Raw genomic sequence first — 15,942 nt, 5'->3', positions numbered from 1 at the left:
GCTTTCACTTTGGAGTTTCCCAATGGGCTTTCTATGCACTCAGTGTAAGGTTAGCCATGCAATAAGCGGGATAACATTCCACTTCGCGTTGGGGTCCTGTATCTCTGGAGTGCACTATTCCACTGTAGGAGCCTTCTCTCTGAATGTTATCCCTTACATAACTTAGCTATACTGCACACTTGATTGCTATTAGTCATATTCATTATGGCATTTGCCCTCAGTAGACATAGTTATAAGAACACATTGATCTACAGTATTAAAGTATCTAGGTTTTACTGATGATTAATATTTAAGACCAGATCCAGTGGAGTAGTTGGAATTCAGAATTGCAAGGTTTATTGGCTTGGGAGAGGGAGAGAGGAGGCCATTTGGCCCAAAGGCCTATCCACAGCCCCCCTCGCCCCCTGTCTCCAAGGCGTTAACAGCAGGACAGGTAAAGACAAGAAGAGGCCTAACAAAGGCCAACATCTGAATTTACAGGAAGTGAGGTCATATTGAATGACCCAATAGCAAGGGCAAATTCATGTCATGATTTGGGGGAGGGCAGTTTCAAACCTGAGGCCAGAGAACAAAGACAAAGTTTATTTGGTCCCTCACAGACTTAAAGATTCATTCAAACACAGATTAAACAATACATGGACATTGAAATGATATGTAATGAGATTGGAGGCAATATTCAGATACCTTCAAGTATCATGTGTGTAATTTGCGCATTTCTATTGTAGAGCTGTCGTGACTACCTGTCCCGCCAGGGAACCACTGCGGAGGCTGAGTGGACCCTACTCATCAACAGAGTCCACAAAGTAGGACACACACACACACACACACACACACACACACACACACACACACACACACACACACACACACACACACACACACACACACACACACACACAAAGACTCAACCGCACACACACACACACACACACACACACACACATACACACACACACACACACACACACACACATACACACACACACACACACACACACACACACACACACACACACACACACACACACACACACACACACACACACACACACGCACACACCTCCTCACAACCAACTGATACTGTTTTGAGTGAAGATTACAATTCCATGGTCATATACCCATTTCAGATCATCAAGCCATCATCAAACCCTGCATTGTAATGTAATGGCGCTTTTACTGTAATGGTTAAACATATCTGTCATTAAAGTCACCCAGTGTCACGTCTGGAGAGACCTGCGGCGATGTGGACGACACAGGCTCAGAGGCAGACCTCAAGGCGGGTGTGTTTAGTGCCGTCGGCCCCCTCTGCTTACCCGCTGGCCTCTTGCCCCCCCTAATGCTGCTGACATTTCCAACTATCCTCAGGCTCGGCTCTTCATAACTTGACCTAATGCAGTGTTTCTCAAACTTTTCGTGCCATTACCCCCCTTCAGAGGAAGGGTGTCTGTCTGCGCCCCCCTTGAGCAAAATGGTTACGAAAATACAAATACATAGGCCTTCGTAAAGTTTATTAGAGCCTAATATACACGTATATGGGCTATGATGTTCTCTAAATATTAGTGAATAAATTAATGAATATATTGTGATTGTAAAGTGAATGTGTTGAATTAATGGCCAAGCAGAAAAGTATTAAAAAAGAAAAACCTTCCGACCTCACGCGCCCCCCCTCCAATACCTCCGCGCCCCCCTTGGGGGGCTTCCGCCCCACTTTGAGAAACACTGACCTAATGTAACCTACCCTGCAGTGCCCTCTTTCAATGTGTCATGCTGATTTCTGCTGCCTAAAAGCATACAGTCGGGGCTCTCTGTCTGAGGGGTGTGATTCTTTGACTAATGTTTGATGCTCCTGACATTTCCAACTGTCTTGCTGCTATTGTTTTTCCTACTAACTCTTTAAGAACACAAGAGTGCCCTCTGTTGCTATGTTATGTTCTTGCTCTCTCTTTCTCTCTCTGTCTCTGTCTCTCTCTCTCTCTCTCTCTCTCTCTCTCTCTCTCTCTCTCTCTCTCTCTCTCTCTCTCTCTCTCTCTCTCTCTCTCCAACCAATCAGACAAATGAATATGATGTAATGTTTGAGCAATGAACACAGCCTTTGTTTTGCTTTGAATTGAAGTAATCATGGGGGTGATAATGGTTGATTTTGCAGCCTTCAAGCCCATAGCCAGTGAGGGGCGTCTGGCTCCCATCTTGGGCCCCGTTCCCCATAGCTACCCCATGTCCATGGCAACGCATCTGCCCGAGGCCTTCACCTCTCCTGCCACGCACTTCACCCCCATTGTTTTGGCCACCGACCAGGAACTGACCACCACGGCTCACACAGGCACAGAAACGTGAGCACCTCGTCTACCATCTTTAATACATAACAGTGGCTTCCTGTCTGCCTGTCTGTCTGTCTGTCTGTCTGTCTGTCTGTCTGTCTGTCCATCTGGCTGGCTGGCTGGTAAGCTTTCTTTCTGGCTTTCATTTTTTCTTTCGTTTATCTATCTTTTTTATCAATCAATCTTATCAATCCATCTTTTTGTTGCTTTGTCGATCTATGCACTATGCTCTAGTCACTCTGAGATCACATCTACATTAAGGACATTAATGAAAACAAGATTTTATGTAAAAAGTGACGTCTTAGCTCTTGGTGTGTTGCTTGAACCAGTGACACACCGTCCTGCTCGTATAAAATCTGAGTAGCCAAATGTCTTGTGTTGTGAGGGCTTTGACTAGAGAGATTCAATTGACTTTTTCACATCAAAGGATCTCTAAAAGAAGCAAAACATCTAGGTATTAGTCAGAGTGTGACAGCTGCTGCTGTCTTCATTATGCTCCCTGACTGACTGTCTGTCTGTTTTTCTCAATCTGTCTATCTGCCTCTGTATCACTTTGTCCATCTATATGCTTTTTTTGTGTTCTCACACTACTCTCAGATGAGACTTTAACTCAAAAGATCATCTCAATTGTATCAAATGGTGTCTCAAATTGATAATTGAAAGACTGAAAGGCTGTAATTTTTCCAGCAATGCTAGTGGTATGATACTACATGTTTTCAACTTTGTGATATCATACCACTAGTGTAGTGATTTACATCTGTAAGAGTACTTTTACTTCTACTTTATACAACTCTGGTCATTTCATCCTCCTCTTTCTCTCTTGCTTATCCCCCTCTCCAATTTGTTCGTACACACTCTGATGATTATGTACTAGTCCTTGTCAGACATGTATAGATTTTTGTATGTGTCTTGCATATTTATCTGCAGGTCTACAAATGATGTTCAGATGACGAGTAACGGTCCGCACTCAATGCGAGCTGCCATGACTGAGACCCCCTCTCACGCCTCTGGCTCCCCCCTTGCTGACACAACCACACACCAGGAAGAGGCTGGTGGGGGTGTGGCCACCAAACTAGTGGCAGGGGCCGTAATGGATGAACTTTCTTCCTCCTCCTCTTCCTCTTCCTCGTCCTCGTCTTCCTCCTCAAGTAGCCAGACTCTTGTCAACTCAACACCTCCCTCCATTCCCCATCCAGCCGGCTCCTCAGCTCAACCCAATCAGGATAGCCACACCTCCCATGTGGCACCGCCCACTGCCACTGTGACTCCACCCACTGTCCCTGTGGCTCCACCCACCAGCTTCCTTCCGGTCTTCAACAACTTCCTCCTGCATCAGGACCCTCAGACAGGGAAGATCACTCTGTTGCCTGTGCAAATAGCCACTAGTCTGCAATCTCTAGCAGGATCATCTGGACAAGGTCTTCTGTCCTCTTTGCCCTTAACCATAGGGGCGGTTATGGGACAAGCATCTGATCAGCAACACAGTCTCCTGGACGCCAATAGTGGAAGTTCCTTGCTGAATATGCACCTCACAGGATGTAGCAACACCACTGGATCTTGTTCTAAGGCTAACTGCTCTTCTGACCGCTGTGTCAGTGTGCGCAATATCAATACTGTGCCCTGTGTCACCAGTGCTCCCAGTGTCCTGACAGGACAGATGGGAAGGCCACTGGTGACGCCCACACCTGATCAGCATGTGCCAAAGCCACCCCACCCCACTCCCCAGCTAGCCCATCCAGCCTTGCAGCGGGTCACCGCTCTGCTTAAGGAGCAGTTTGCATATGATGGATACCTGGAGAATGGAGTGCAAGAGGTAGAAATGGGTAGGTATTCATTACTAGTGAGACATACATACATACAAATACACATAGACACACACACACACACACACGTACGCATGCACGCATGCACACACACACACATACACACACACGTACGCATGCACGCATGCACACACACACACACACACACACACACACACACACACACACACACACACACACACACACACACACACACACACACACACACACACACACACACACACACACACACACGCACACAGACACAGACACACACAGACACACACACACACACACACACACACACACACACACACACACAAACACACATGCACACACAGACAAATACAACAAAATCTACCACAATCACTTGATGTGTTGGTCACACCATTAAAAAAAATCTAATTGCGTCAGGGGATTCCCTTTCCTCGTCTCTGTCCTCCTTTTTGTTTGTTTTTTTCCTGAAGGCGCTGGGCTTCACTTTGTGCTGCAGGTCACTTGTTGTCAGTATAACAGGCCCACAATTTAATTTTCTCCAATTGAGACTACAGGCAGACGAAGACATTTGGGATGACCCTTAAGTAGTTTAAGTGGTCTGTGCATGACTCGGTGTGTTGTGTATCGAAAATAAACAGCTAATTTCTTTAGCCTGGTGTCCAAAATGGCAAAAAATAAACTTGCTAATTTAATTGCCCTGTTCTCCAAAAAGGTGGAAATAAACTGCTAATTTCTTTGGCCTGTTCTCCAAAAAAGGTGAAAATAAACTGCTAATTTCTCTGCCCTGTTCTCCAAAAAGGCGAGTATATCTTCTCGCTGAGGGACCTGCAGTTCGAGACCTTCTGCCGTGTGGTCACTGAGAGGTTCCACCACCTCTACTGGGAGAGGAAGCTGCTGGCCATGCTGTACTGCGCCGTCAATTATGACCTTCTGCACAAGTGAGTGATCATGTGTCCCACTGGTGGTCCAGATTGCTTCTGCTTCCTGACTTACTATGCAGTTTGCCTTCTACACATACATGTATGCATACAAAGTGGGCCACAGACTAACTACTCACCCTTAACGGTGGTCTCTGGGCCAGAACCATGTGAAACCCCCTGAGGTACATCCAAATTGTTGGCTTCATTTCATTCCTCAACTGAATTATTTGTATGTCTGCTATTTCTGCTCTCATTAATCCTGTTCGGAAAGGCAAGAAGATAAACAGTATCTTTTCTGACCTCACACATCTCCACATGTCAAAAACGTGCTTGAGGCATTATGTACAGTAGTCTATCGTCATCTGCACACTACAGTGGGATATTTCAGATAGTATGGTTCTGTTATTATCTTGGCATAATAACTCAGAGCAATAGGTAAAGCTACCCCTAGCCCTGTTGTTCCGTTTTAAAGCCAACACATACTTTGTAGGAAATCTGTGGCTCAATCTAAAACAAGATATAAAGCAAGTTGAGTCGAAATAATCAGTTTAGCAATACTTGAGAAGAAGAAGGGTACTTATTTTACTACTTTTTTACTTTAACTACTTATTTAGCGTATCTGTTTCTCCCAAAGTACCCTTAGTAGAAATATTCCAGAAACAATGAACCCTTCCACTTCCCCTCCAAAATTATAACTGACCAATCAATGAAATGCTACTACGCTAATATCCAACAAGTCTGGAGGTTTGGATTTTCTGGCAGCTAAATGTTAGGAAGTAAAAAAGGCTTTGTTAATAATAATCATAATCAGCCAATTTTCCACAACACTTTCACCACCAGCTATCACTCAAATTTAACGCAATGTTTAAAGGTAGCTTGCATATAATGTGTTGTTATGCATACATGTTACGTATTATGATGTGTGTAAAAAAACAAATAAATCTGCTCTCATGAAGATGCAGACCCAACACCGAGCAATAGCTACAGCACCCAAGGTACACACATATCAAGACACATTTCCCATGAATCCTGGTGTGCTGTTTGTGTGTAATGGAGCATACTACCTTAGGCTTGATGACAAGGGAGGGAAAGATCTTTGATCGAGGAACCACATTGGGTAGTAGGAAAGTGGGGTGCCTAGGAAGTGTTTGGATGGAAAAAAGATTGCTACTCTTTCAAACCCGAGTTTCTTTCACCCAAGAGGCACTTAAAACCACCACCTCTTAACACACACAGACTAATAGTACACACACATTTATGCACATGTGCATGCACGCATTACTAGTGAGACATACACACATACAAATACACATAGACACACACACACGTACGCACGCACGCATGCACGCATGCACGCACACACACACACACACACACACACACACACACACACACACACACACACACACACACACACACACACACACACACACACACACACACACACACACACACACACACACTCCCTCTCAGCTCTCAAAACAACACATCCTGTGTCATTAATGGTGCTCTCGAGGAGGTGTGTGAATGAAAGAAAAAACACACAAATACACACTACTGTCCACTCTCTCCACGGTGAAAGCGAGTGGTCTCTATGGTAACGGCGGACCTTGTAGCCAGTAGGCATCTGGTGAGTGTGCCTGCGAAGCTCTCTGCTGCTTAGATGATGGTGTTTTTCTTGAGTGTCCTTTGCTGCGCTCTTTGAGGCGCTGAGAGAGAGAGAAAGAGAGCCTCTCGAGACAAGGTTTACACAAGGGAGAGTGCAGGAGGTCCCTATCTATCTCTTTCTCTCTCTCTTTCTCTCTCTCTCTTTCTCTCTCTCTTTCTCTCTCTGCATGTCCGTTTGTGTGTGTGTGTGTGTGTGTGTGTGTGTGTGTGTGTGTGTGTGTGTGTGTGTGTGTGTGTGTGTGTGTGTGTGTGTGTGTGTGTGTGTGTGTGTGTGTGTGCCTGTGTCTGTGTTTCCGTTTCAGTGTGTGTGTGTGTGTGTGTGTGTGCCTGTGTCTGTGTTTCCGTTTCAGTGTGTGTGTGTGTGTGTGTGTGTGTGTATGTATGTATGCATGCAAAGTGGACATGCATGTACAACATATATATACGGTAGGTGTCTGTGGATGGATGTGTGTGTATGAGTGTATATGTGTGCACCAACTCTGCTCATCAACACCTTCTTTCCGTCTGGGGATACGAGAATGAAAAGAAAAGCACGCCAGAAACAAAAGAACCATTGATATCAAGTACCTCCGCAAACAATACCTTCCAATTGTACCCCGAAGACCCTCTCCCATGAAGTGGTCCACTCCCTGATGCGGGGAGTGCTACTTCCAGGCCAAGGGTGGTTCTGGAACAATGGCAGCAATCTTCTCTGCTCTAAGAATGCCTGCCTCTCCAAGACTGCTGCATAGTTTTTTGAAAGTGTTAAATCAACATTCAGAGAGTCAAATCAACATCTTCTGCATCTTCCTGTAGTCTCTCTGTGTTGGATTAACACTGCATCATTTTTAGTGTGTGTGGAGAGAAAGAAGGAGGGAGAGAGAGGAGGGAGGGCTGTGTGGACTGCCAGCCAGCCTGTTGCATGTGACCCTCTCTCTCTCTCTTTCTCTTTCTCTCTCTCTCTCTCTCTCTCTCTCTCTCTCTCTCTCTCTCTCTCTCTCTCTCTCTCTCTCTCTCTCACTCTCTATGCTCTTGCTCAGAGGCTCAAACCCTGTTTCATGTCATGGGAGCTGCATCTAAGGCTAGACTGCCTGACAGACTTTGAAAAACAAAAATCGGAATACTTTTTTTGTGTTCTTGGTGTCTTGGAAGCTTTCTTGTTATAATGATGTGTAACATTTCTTCTGAAAAGCAACACGTGAGTTGAGCTTTTGATCCACTTGAACATCCTCTCGGAGAAAATGCAGAGCTTGCTTGTGAGTATAGAAAGTGTGCGGTATAGCATTGGACTTGGGCTTGAGCTTTAGAAGTTATAGATGTGGGTCAGCCTGAGGCATGTATTTTGCAGTCACACTGTGCTTTTACATGGTCACACATTGCTCTGTGCTTGCTACTGTTTACTTGATGTGTTCCTAGAGACAGTAGAAACAGGGTTTTTTTATGTGTGTGTGTGTGTGTGTGTGTGTGTGTGTGTGTGTGTGTGTGTGCGTGCGTGCGTGCGAGCATTGCACAAACATTTGTGTGTGTCTGTCTGTCTGCCAGAGAGACAGATAAATAGAAAAAGAGAAAGGTATAAAAAAAGAGTGTTATGTTCTGTTGTTCACCTCTTAATCAGTGTCTGTGTGTGTGTGTGTGTGTGTGTGTGTGTGTGTGTGTGTGTGTGTGTGTGTGTGTGTGTGTGTGTGTGTGTGTGTGTGTGTGTGTGTGTGTGTGTCTGCGTTTGTGTCTCTGTGTGCATGTGTGTGTGTCTGGGTGTGTGTGTGTGTGTGTGTGTGTGTGTGTGTCTGTGTGTGTGTGTGTGTGTGTGTGTGTGTGTGTGTTTGCGCGTGCATGCATGCATGCGTGCGTATGCATGTACTATATGTGTGTGTGTGTATTTCTGCCCCCGTCTCTCTCCTCGTTCTCCTTCTCCCTCTTGTTCTCTCTCCCTGCCCATGGTCACATGACTGTGCTGTTTCCACCGCTGGCTGGATGATCCCACACAGAGTATCTAATGAACAGGAGCCTTCAAAGCCCACAAAAAGGGCATCAGTGGCATCGCCCCAGAGAGGAGGGCAGGGAGACCCCACGCCCCAGCCAGCGGTGGAGCTGGATCTGGAGCGTTCCCGGACCCGCCCCGATAATAACCCCCACCAGCGGCCCACCATCCGCCACCTGCCCCTGGCTCACTCCCTTAGCACCGGCACACTGCAAACCAACCCGCAATTGAAAAAGGAGAGTCCGTTCAAAACAACGGAACCCAACACGGCAGAACACAGCAGGCAGCATAGCAAGCACTATGGTGATAGAACATTGGCTGCACATCTGCAGGGACAACAACAGGAAGTGACATCAGAGGAGAGTGAGGGGTATGGTAGCACAGGTAAGATATATGAATGTTTTGCTGCATCTCAAATGGTACACTTCTGCACTTCAGTTTTGTGTTTTAGTGCATATGGCATATTAATTACGCACTACAACATAGTACCCGAAGTGCACAAGTCCACGTGATGTGTAACTTTGAAGAGTGAATTTAACATGTCCGAATGTGTTCTTTCTTCTAACTTCCCATTTACAAAGTGCGTTTGTAATGCTGAGAGTGGATTTACCATGCTAGTTTAAAAATATGGCACATTACAACAATTAAGTCTGTGAAGGTCCTGCTTCATCATAGGCATCTTGGTCAAAAAGCCTGACGTTGCTGGGCTTCTTTTTGAAGCTTTGTGGTGGGTAATCAAATTTTTTTTTTTGCGTATACTGCTTGATTGGGGGCCCTAGACAGGCGGCCATGTTGGGTTTATTTCCAGTCAGTCATGGCCGAGTAGAAGAAAGCAGGCACAGCGCTGCTCTAATGCTGTTCTCTGATAGGCTGCTGAAAGGGCTTGGTGTGGCGTGACTGGCTCGTGAAAAGGGAAGCAAGAGAGAGAGCCACATTCAGCCCTGCCAAAGGGCTACCCAGGCGGCCTGTCTCCTCTTGTCAGCCCTTCCTGGTCATGGCCGTGGATTGATGGTGGGGAAATTGGTTGCTGAGGATATTGGAATTTTTATCTCTGGCACAAAAAACGACTTGCATTTAGCTCTTATGCAAACAGTCTCAAACAACACTAACAGCATGTATGCTCAAATAGTGTTGTTTCCCGTCAGTCAAAAAGTATCTCAAATGTTTTTTTTTTGCCGTTTTTGTTTTCTTTTTTTCTGCAATGTACAGCACAGTTTTTCGATTGATAACAAAAGTGCTCTGTGTGTGGTAATGAAGTTGAAATTTAAATGTGTCTATTTGACGTCAATGACCTACTCAGTCCTGATGGGGTTGGCCAATTATCTCATCATTTGATTTATTCATTCACTCTCCTGACCGAGTTTCCCTCGTCCTCTCTCCATGTGTTTCAATATCCATCCATCCATCCAACCCTCCCCTCTCTACCCCATATTCCTCTCGACCACCGTCTACTCCCTCCTTCCTCACCCCCCACTCCTCCATCCCAGTGGAGGTGAGAGGCGCAGCAGGCTCTCCCTGGGGGCTGATGGAGGGTGCGCGGGCTCTTGCTGTGGACGCCCCTGATGAAAGCCCCTCTTCTGAGGCCGAGCCCATGTGCCTGGCCCAAGGGTGGGTGGGGGTGGGGCAGGTCCCCGACAACGGCAGGGACCCCGATGGAGGTAGCGCGGAGGCGATTGGTCACCACGCCCAGCTCGGATGCTGTGACTCGGACTCGGCTGGTCAGCTGCACCACGAGTGCTCTGTGGACATGGACGATGCAGACTCGCTGGGCTCCAGCAGCATCGGGGCCCCTGGGCCTGCAGGCGGTACCAGGGGCCACCAGGGGACCGTCGGCCATGGGGCAGGCTGGGCTCTGGCCCTCCACGGGGACGGCTGTTTCACCCAGGAGGTGGTGCAATACGTGGAGAAGCTGGGGCGGCACAGCAACGGATCCGGAGCTGCAAACCTGGAGGAGAAAGCACAGGTGGGTAGGCAAGAGGGGACGGGAGAGCGACACTGCTATAGAGAAAGGGTGATTGGAAATAGAAGATAGAAAGGAGGACTGTGTGTGTGTGTGTGTGTGTGTGTGTGTGTGTGTGTGTGTGTGTGTGTGTGTGTGTGTGTGTGTGTGTGTGTGTGTGTGTGTGTGTGTGTGTGTGTGTGTGTGTGTGTGTGCGCGCGCGCGCGTGCTTGTGTGCGTGTGTGTGTGTTTGTGTATGCGTGCTAGGGCGTGCGTTTGTGTGTGTGTGTGTGCGTGTTGCAGTAAGGAGAACAATAGGGAAAAGGACAGAGGGGAGAAAGAAGGTGAGGGAAATAATTGAGACACTGAAGGAGAAGGTGTGAAAAGGTGAGGTAAGCGGGAGAGAAACTCTGTTAGGGAAGAAAGAGAAAAAGAGAGATGTTGATGAGCAAGGATGATAAAGAGCAGGGTTGAGATAATGAGATGGGGAGCGAACATGTGGCAGAAACGCGGATTAAAGAGGAGACAACAGGAAACAGAAAGCGTGTGCTTCAGATGCACAAACAGCAGCAGGCATCATGCTAATTCGATGGTAATAGCATGCTAATGTTTGGCTGAGTAAAGAACGGCTTTATCCTTGTTGTCTTTTCAGTCTCTAGTGTTGAAAGCTTGTTTTTTTCCCCCCTCTACGTCTTACTGCAAAAATGTGGCCAGTGCTAGCCAAACGTTTTTCGACAAGAACTTCACAAGATATCGTTGTATTTACTGCCAGACACATTATTTGAAATAGTATTGTGTCAGTTTTCTTAGAGGTAAAATTGTCCTGAGATGTTGTTTGCAAGTATGTCCTGTCCTTCTTTTAACAAGTCTTTTTCAGGGATGAAAACTGAATTTCAGTGAAAACTGAAAGTTGATGATATAGTAGCTGATATTGTATCTTAATATCATATTATATTGTACTATAGATGACTCCATGATAAGTTGGAATTATTAATAGTAGTATTATTTCTGCACAGAAACAGATCTGTTAACCATGTCTGTGGATATTATCAAGCCCATAGGATGTCCATGGTTTGTCTGAGTTGGTTCCTTTAATATAATCCTCTGTATGAAGAGGAATGTCATTTTGCCTACAGCTCATCTCTAGGATAGTCAGACAGTGATCTCCCCGTGACAGTGTCACAGACCGAGAGATAAAGCTTTGTGTGTGTGTGGCGTGTGTGTGTGTGTGTGTGTGTGTGTGTGTGTGTGTGTGTGTGTGTGTGTGTGTGTGTGTGTGTGTGTGTGTGTGTGTGTGTGTGTGTGTGTGTGTGTGTGTGTGTGTGTGTGTGTTAGATGTGCACTCCTCCCGGTACTTCAAAAGACCCATCGATTTCGGTAACCATAGTGAGCTGCCAGGGGCTCGTAGCATGATGCTTCATGGTCAACAACATTTCGCTGCCTTATCGTGCAGCCCCATACAGACCCTGTACTGTAGTCCCTGCTGACGCAATATCAAATGATCATTTCATACACAACGGCGCTGCATAGGGAAGAAAATAATGTCACAGTCTATGTAGGGCACAATTCTCTCCACAGTCCCTGTCCGCATACCAAATATTCTCATTCATTACATTGTGCAGTAGTGTACAGAACACTCATCCTACACTATGTACAGCATGATTGTGAATGTGTGTCTTTTTAAAAAGCACAGCAAGTGTCCCTGTCCAAATCCAGAATCTATACTTGTTCACTGAATAGTGACCACTACATAGGGATCGACAGTGTAACTCAGCCTCTCAGTATGAAGTACACCATGAAGTGAATGGGTGAACAGTTCAAACACCTTAATTAATCCTTAATTGGGTCAATAGAACAGACCTGACATGGTACACCATGCTGTTTGAAAATGAAATCCTCAAACAGCAGGTTCCTGTTGGTTTGACATGGCGTGACATACCGGTAGTTGTAGCTCAAAAAGAAAACAAGGGCACACACAACATGTTACTTTAAAAAATGACTGGATCAAAGGACCTAGAGGGCGGATATCCAAATAATCCAACTTTTTGGGTCTTCATAACCCTGGCGTTCAGCCATAGTTCACCATATACTACCATATGTTTCAATCGCCATCATATCTCTGCACATACCAGGCTTGGCTGTCATCTGCTACCTGTCACAATAAGGAGTATGGCCCCATAATGCATGCCGTTCCACCAGTGGAACACTGTAATAGTCATTGAAAAGTTACCTACCATACTATATTACTTCTCTACTATGACATAGCACAGAGTCTTTAGTATTGCACTACAACTTCGCCATTGCCTTCGCCATTCTGGTAACGTGTTAAATCTCATTGTACTTGAACTAGGCTTTCTATTCTATTCTATTCTATTCTATTCTATTCTATTCTATTCCATTCCATTCTATTCTATCACTGATTCTTGAGAAAGTGGCTAAAACAGGTTGGAATCTTGAAAGAAAAAAACGAAGTGAATTACACAATAATATGGTATATCCTGGTAGACATAGGTCTTGGCTTTTCAGAAATGCACAAGGCCAATCTCCCCATTTAGAATTTTTTTCAGAAATCAGGTTTTTCTCCGATCATACCTTGTTTTTTGTCAACACCGTCAGACACAATTAAAAGCAATAGAAAGTGTATTGATTTGGTTGCATATGTATCTGGAGTTTTTAAGTGGTTATGTGTGTTTTTTGGTTCACAAATACGCCTTTAAATGTTGAAAATTCACTTTCATTCTATTTTAATACTGTTTCATGTGTTCTAATTTAAAAATATGTGCTGTCAGACAATGCTTACTTAATGCCTAAATAGACCAAACAATTTTTTGTAATTTCACAAATATTTGTGTAGGCTTAAATTTGCTATTACTTTAATAATTCAACAACTCCAAAGGAAAAAAAATTGTAAGCACGTTCATTTAAAATGTCCAAAACTCCTTCTTACGGTGGTGACTTTAAGAACTGACGGTGGTGACAGTAATCTGAGGGTGGTGAAAGTGACCTAATTATTACCTACATTTAGCAAAATAAATAGCCCTCTCAAGTCAATGACATCTAGCATAAACACTTTATTTTTGTGTGTGCACAGTATGTTTGTGCATGTGTTTTTTCTTCATTTGTTAGATACTCTAGGAAGTAGGCCTAGATTATTGAAAATGTGGCATAAACAGGTTTTGAGTTGTTCAAATCCAAAATATAGAGGTGTATTATCATAGATGAAGGTCTTGGCTGTGCAGTGAATGTATTGGCCAAGCTCCCCATGTTTTACATTTTTCATAAAATGGACTCTGTCTTGGTTTTGTCAACAGCGTCAGACAGAATTAGAAGTTAAAAAATATGTTAACTGTATTTAAGTGAATTACTTTTACAATTCAACACAATTGTAGATACATATTGTAAGCATATTCTTAAAACTTAAAACGTTTTTTTGTGAACTCTTTCAGATGTCACCACCATCATGTTTTGTGACAAAATAACCTCCAAATGGATCCACCTCAGTGGATGCTAGAGTATAATTTTGGATCATCATTATTACTAACATGTCTGGTTATGTTTCAATAACCAGCACAATTTAGTAAAATATGGAACAAGATGATGAGCGGAACAAAATCTGACGGTGGTGACAACTGACGGTGTGAGACAAAAAACACTCTTTTACATATTATGCATTTTTTGCTCACAGTAGCCACTTCGTTTTCGATCTGTTTGTTAGGGGCTTCATGCCGCTTCTGAAAAAGTATATACAGTATAATTAACATTAATGTAACATAATACTATTAAAACCCCCGACGGTGTTGACAGTGTATGGTTGGGACGGTACCAATGTCCAAACAGATGAACAAATTGAAGAGAAAATAGAGAAAACTTACAGGAGCTTCTGTGATGGTGAAGTATGCAGTAGAGCTAAAGGTTTGAAAAGGGGTCCTCAGTAATGACAATGACCTTGTGAATACATGATTTTATTGTCTTTTTTAAAAAAATCTGACGGTGGTGACTAATATGCTGGACACATTTTGAGCAATCAGAAAATAGTAGTAAATATTGTTTTACACGCGCTATGTGCATATCTGCAGAACCACTTCATGGTGATATTATTCAATAATATCAGTGATTTTTACATTTTAAGTCAATTGAAATGATGATGTCTGTCCTTGGGACAGCTGTTTTTACAGGGTGTGAGCAGGTTTATAGCCATGAAAAGTAATAACACTTAAATATTTCAAACGACTGTACATTTATGTAACAGACCCCTGTGTCTTTACCTGGATTCATTTTGTTCATGAAAATGTAGTTTATTTTCAACAGAATTGGCAGTTTATTGCTGAGACATGTTTTTGCCACTTTCTCAAGAATCAGTGCTCTTCTATTCTATTCTATTCTATTCTGTTATGTTCTGTTCTGTGCTGTGTGCAATTTGTGTACCACATTATTTTTCTTCTTGGATGAATTGGAGTATGTAGTGCCAATGCTCTCTGGCAGCTTAACACTGTTTCTTAAAGTGAGACCTGATTAAGAAGTGCACCCTTGCAGGAACAGCTGGTGTTGTTGTGAGTAGGGTATTTCGCTGATGATGAGGAGGCGGAAGAAGCTGATATCAGCTCTTTTTCTTTTCTGCCTACACAGGAGCTTCACCAGCAGTTGATCATAGAGACCAGGAACATGAGGAAGACGAGGAACTTCCACCACAAGTTACTCAAACAAGACAGGAAAAGCAAAGGTGAGTCCCTCAGTCCTCTCTGACTCTCCAAAGGAAAGGTCTTTCAAAGGAATGTAAATTAAGATGTGCATAAATAAATTCCTTCCTCATCACCGTAGGATCAGAAACAAAGGTGATGCTGTCGAAACTAAAGATTCAGTTTGAGGAGCAGAAGTCCAAAGTGGAGTTTCTGGATACTGTGAGAAAATACCTGGAGGTAAAAAAAATGCGGAATATCCCTTAAAAATGCTTTTCTTTTGCGTTTTACTCTGATGGAAAAAATGTAGCCCCCTGTGAATGGAAGTTGTTTTACGCATGGACAGAAGCAGTCTCATTTTTGCATTTGTTTGTGTTTTTTGTTTGTTTGTTCATTTGCCTGAGAGGATTCTTTTCATTGACTAATTAATTATTCCAAAGTTGTCAAGTTCAACCTGTTAAGACATGGCGTTATAAATTTGCGAATGGCAATGCCCAAGTCATAGTGTATTATATTACTAAAGGCCCTGTGTTTTGTCATAATGATGTAGTACTATGGCAGTTAACTTCTCAAAGACTTTTACAGTGTTCAACTGGTGGAACGGCATGCATTATGGGGCTACAGGATGTGTGCTTGTGCCCGCACACACACATGTGTCTTTGTGT

General features: G+C 44.1%; 1 protein-coding gene across 1 annotated transcript in view; it reads left to right on the top strand.

The window, feature by feature from the left end:
- Positions 1–15,942, top strand: part of LOC134442845 (kinase non-catalytic C-lobe domain-containing protein 1) — a 65,933-nt gene that overhangs the window by 25,882 nt on the left and 24,109 nt on the right. The window contains exons 13-21 of the mRNA XM_063192797.1: positions 726–803; positions 1,208–1,280; positions 2,147–2,330; positions 3,246–4,141; positions 4,917–5,055; positions 8,670–9,046; positions 10,150–10,625; positions 15,228–15,321; positions 15,420–15,517. Of these exons, the coding sequence (XP_063048867.1) occupies positions 726–803; positions 1,208–1,280; positions 2,147–2,330; positions 3,246–4,141; positions 4,917–5,055; positions 8,670–9,046; positions 10,150–10,625; positions 15,228–15,321; positions 15,420–15,517 (2,415 nt within the window). The remainder of the gene's footprint in view (positions 1–725; positions 804–1,207; positions 1,281–2,146; positions 2,331–3,245; positions 4,142–4,916; positions 5,056–8,669; positions 9,047–10,149; positions 10,626–15,227; positions 15,322–15,419; positions 15,518–15,942) is intronic.

This window comes from Engraulis encrasicolus, unplaced genomic scaffold (genome assembly GCF_034702125.1).
Source record: "Engraulis encrasicolus isolate BLACKSEA-1 unplaced genomic scaffold, IST_EnEncr_1.0 scaffold_25_np1212, whole genome shotgun sequence".
Taxonomy (NCBI): domain Eukaryota; kingdom Metazoa; phylum Chordata; class Actinopteri; order Clupeiformes; family Engraulidae; genus Engraulis; species Engraulis encrasicolus.
Note: the sequence above shows the minus strand (reverse complement) of the source record. Positions and strands in the feature narration are given on the sequence as shown.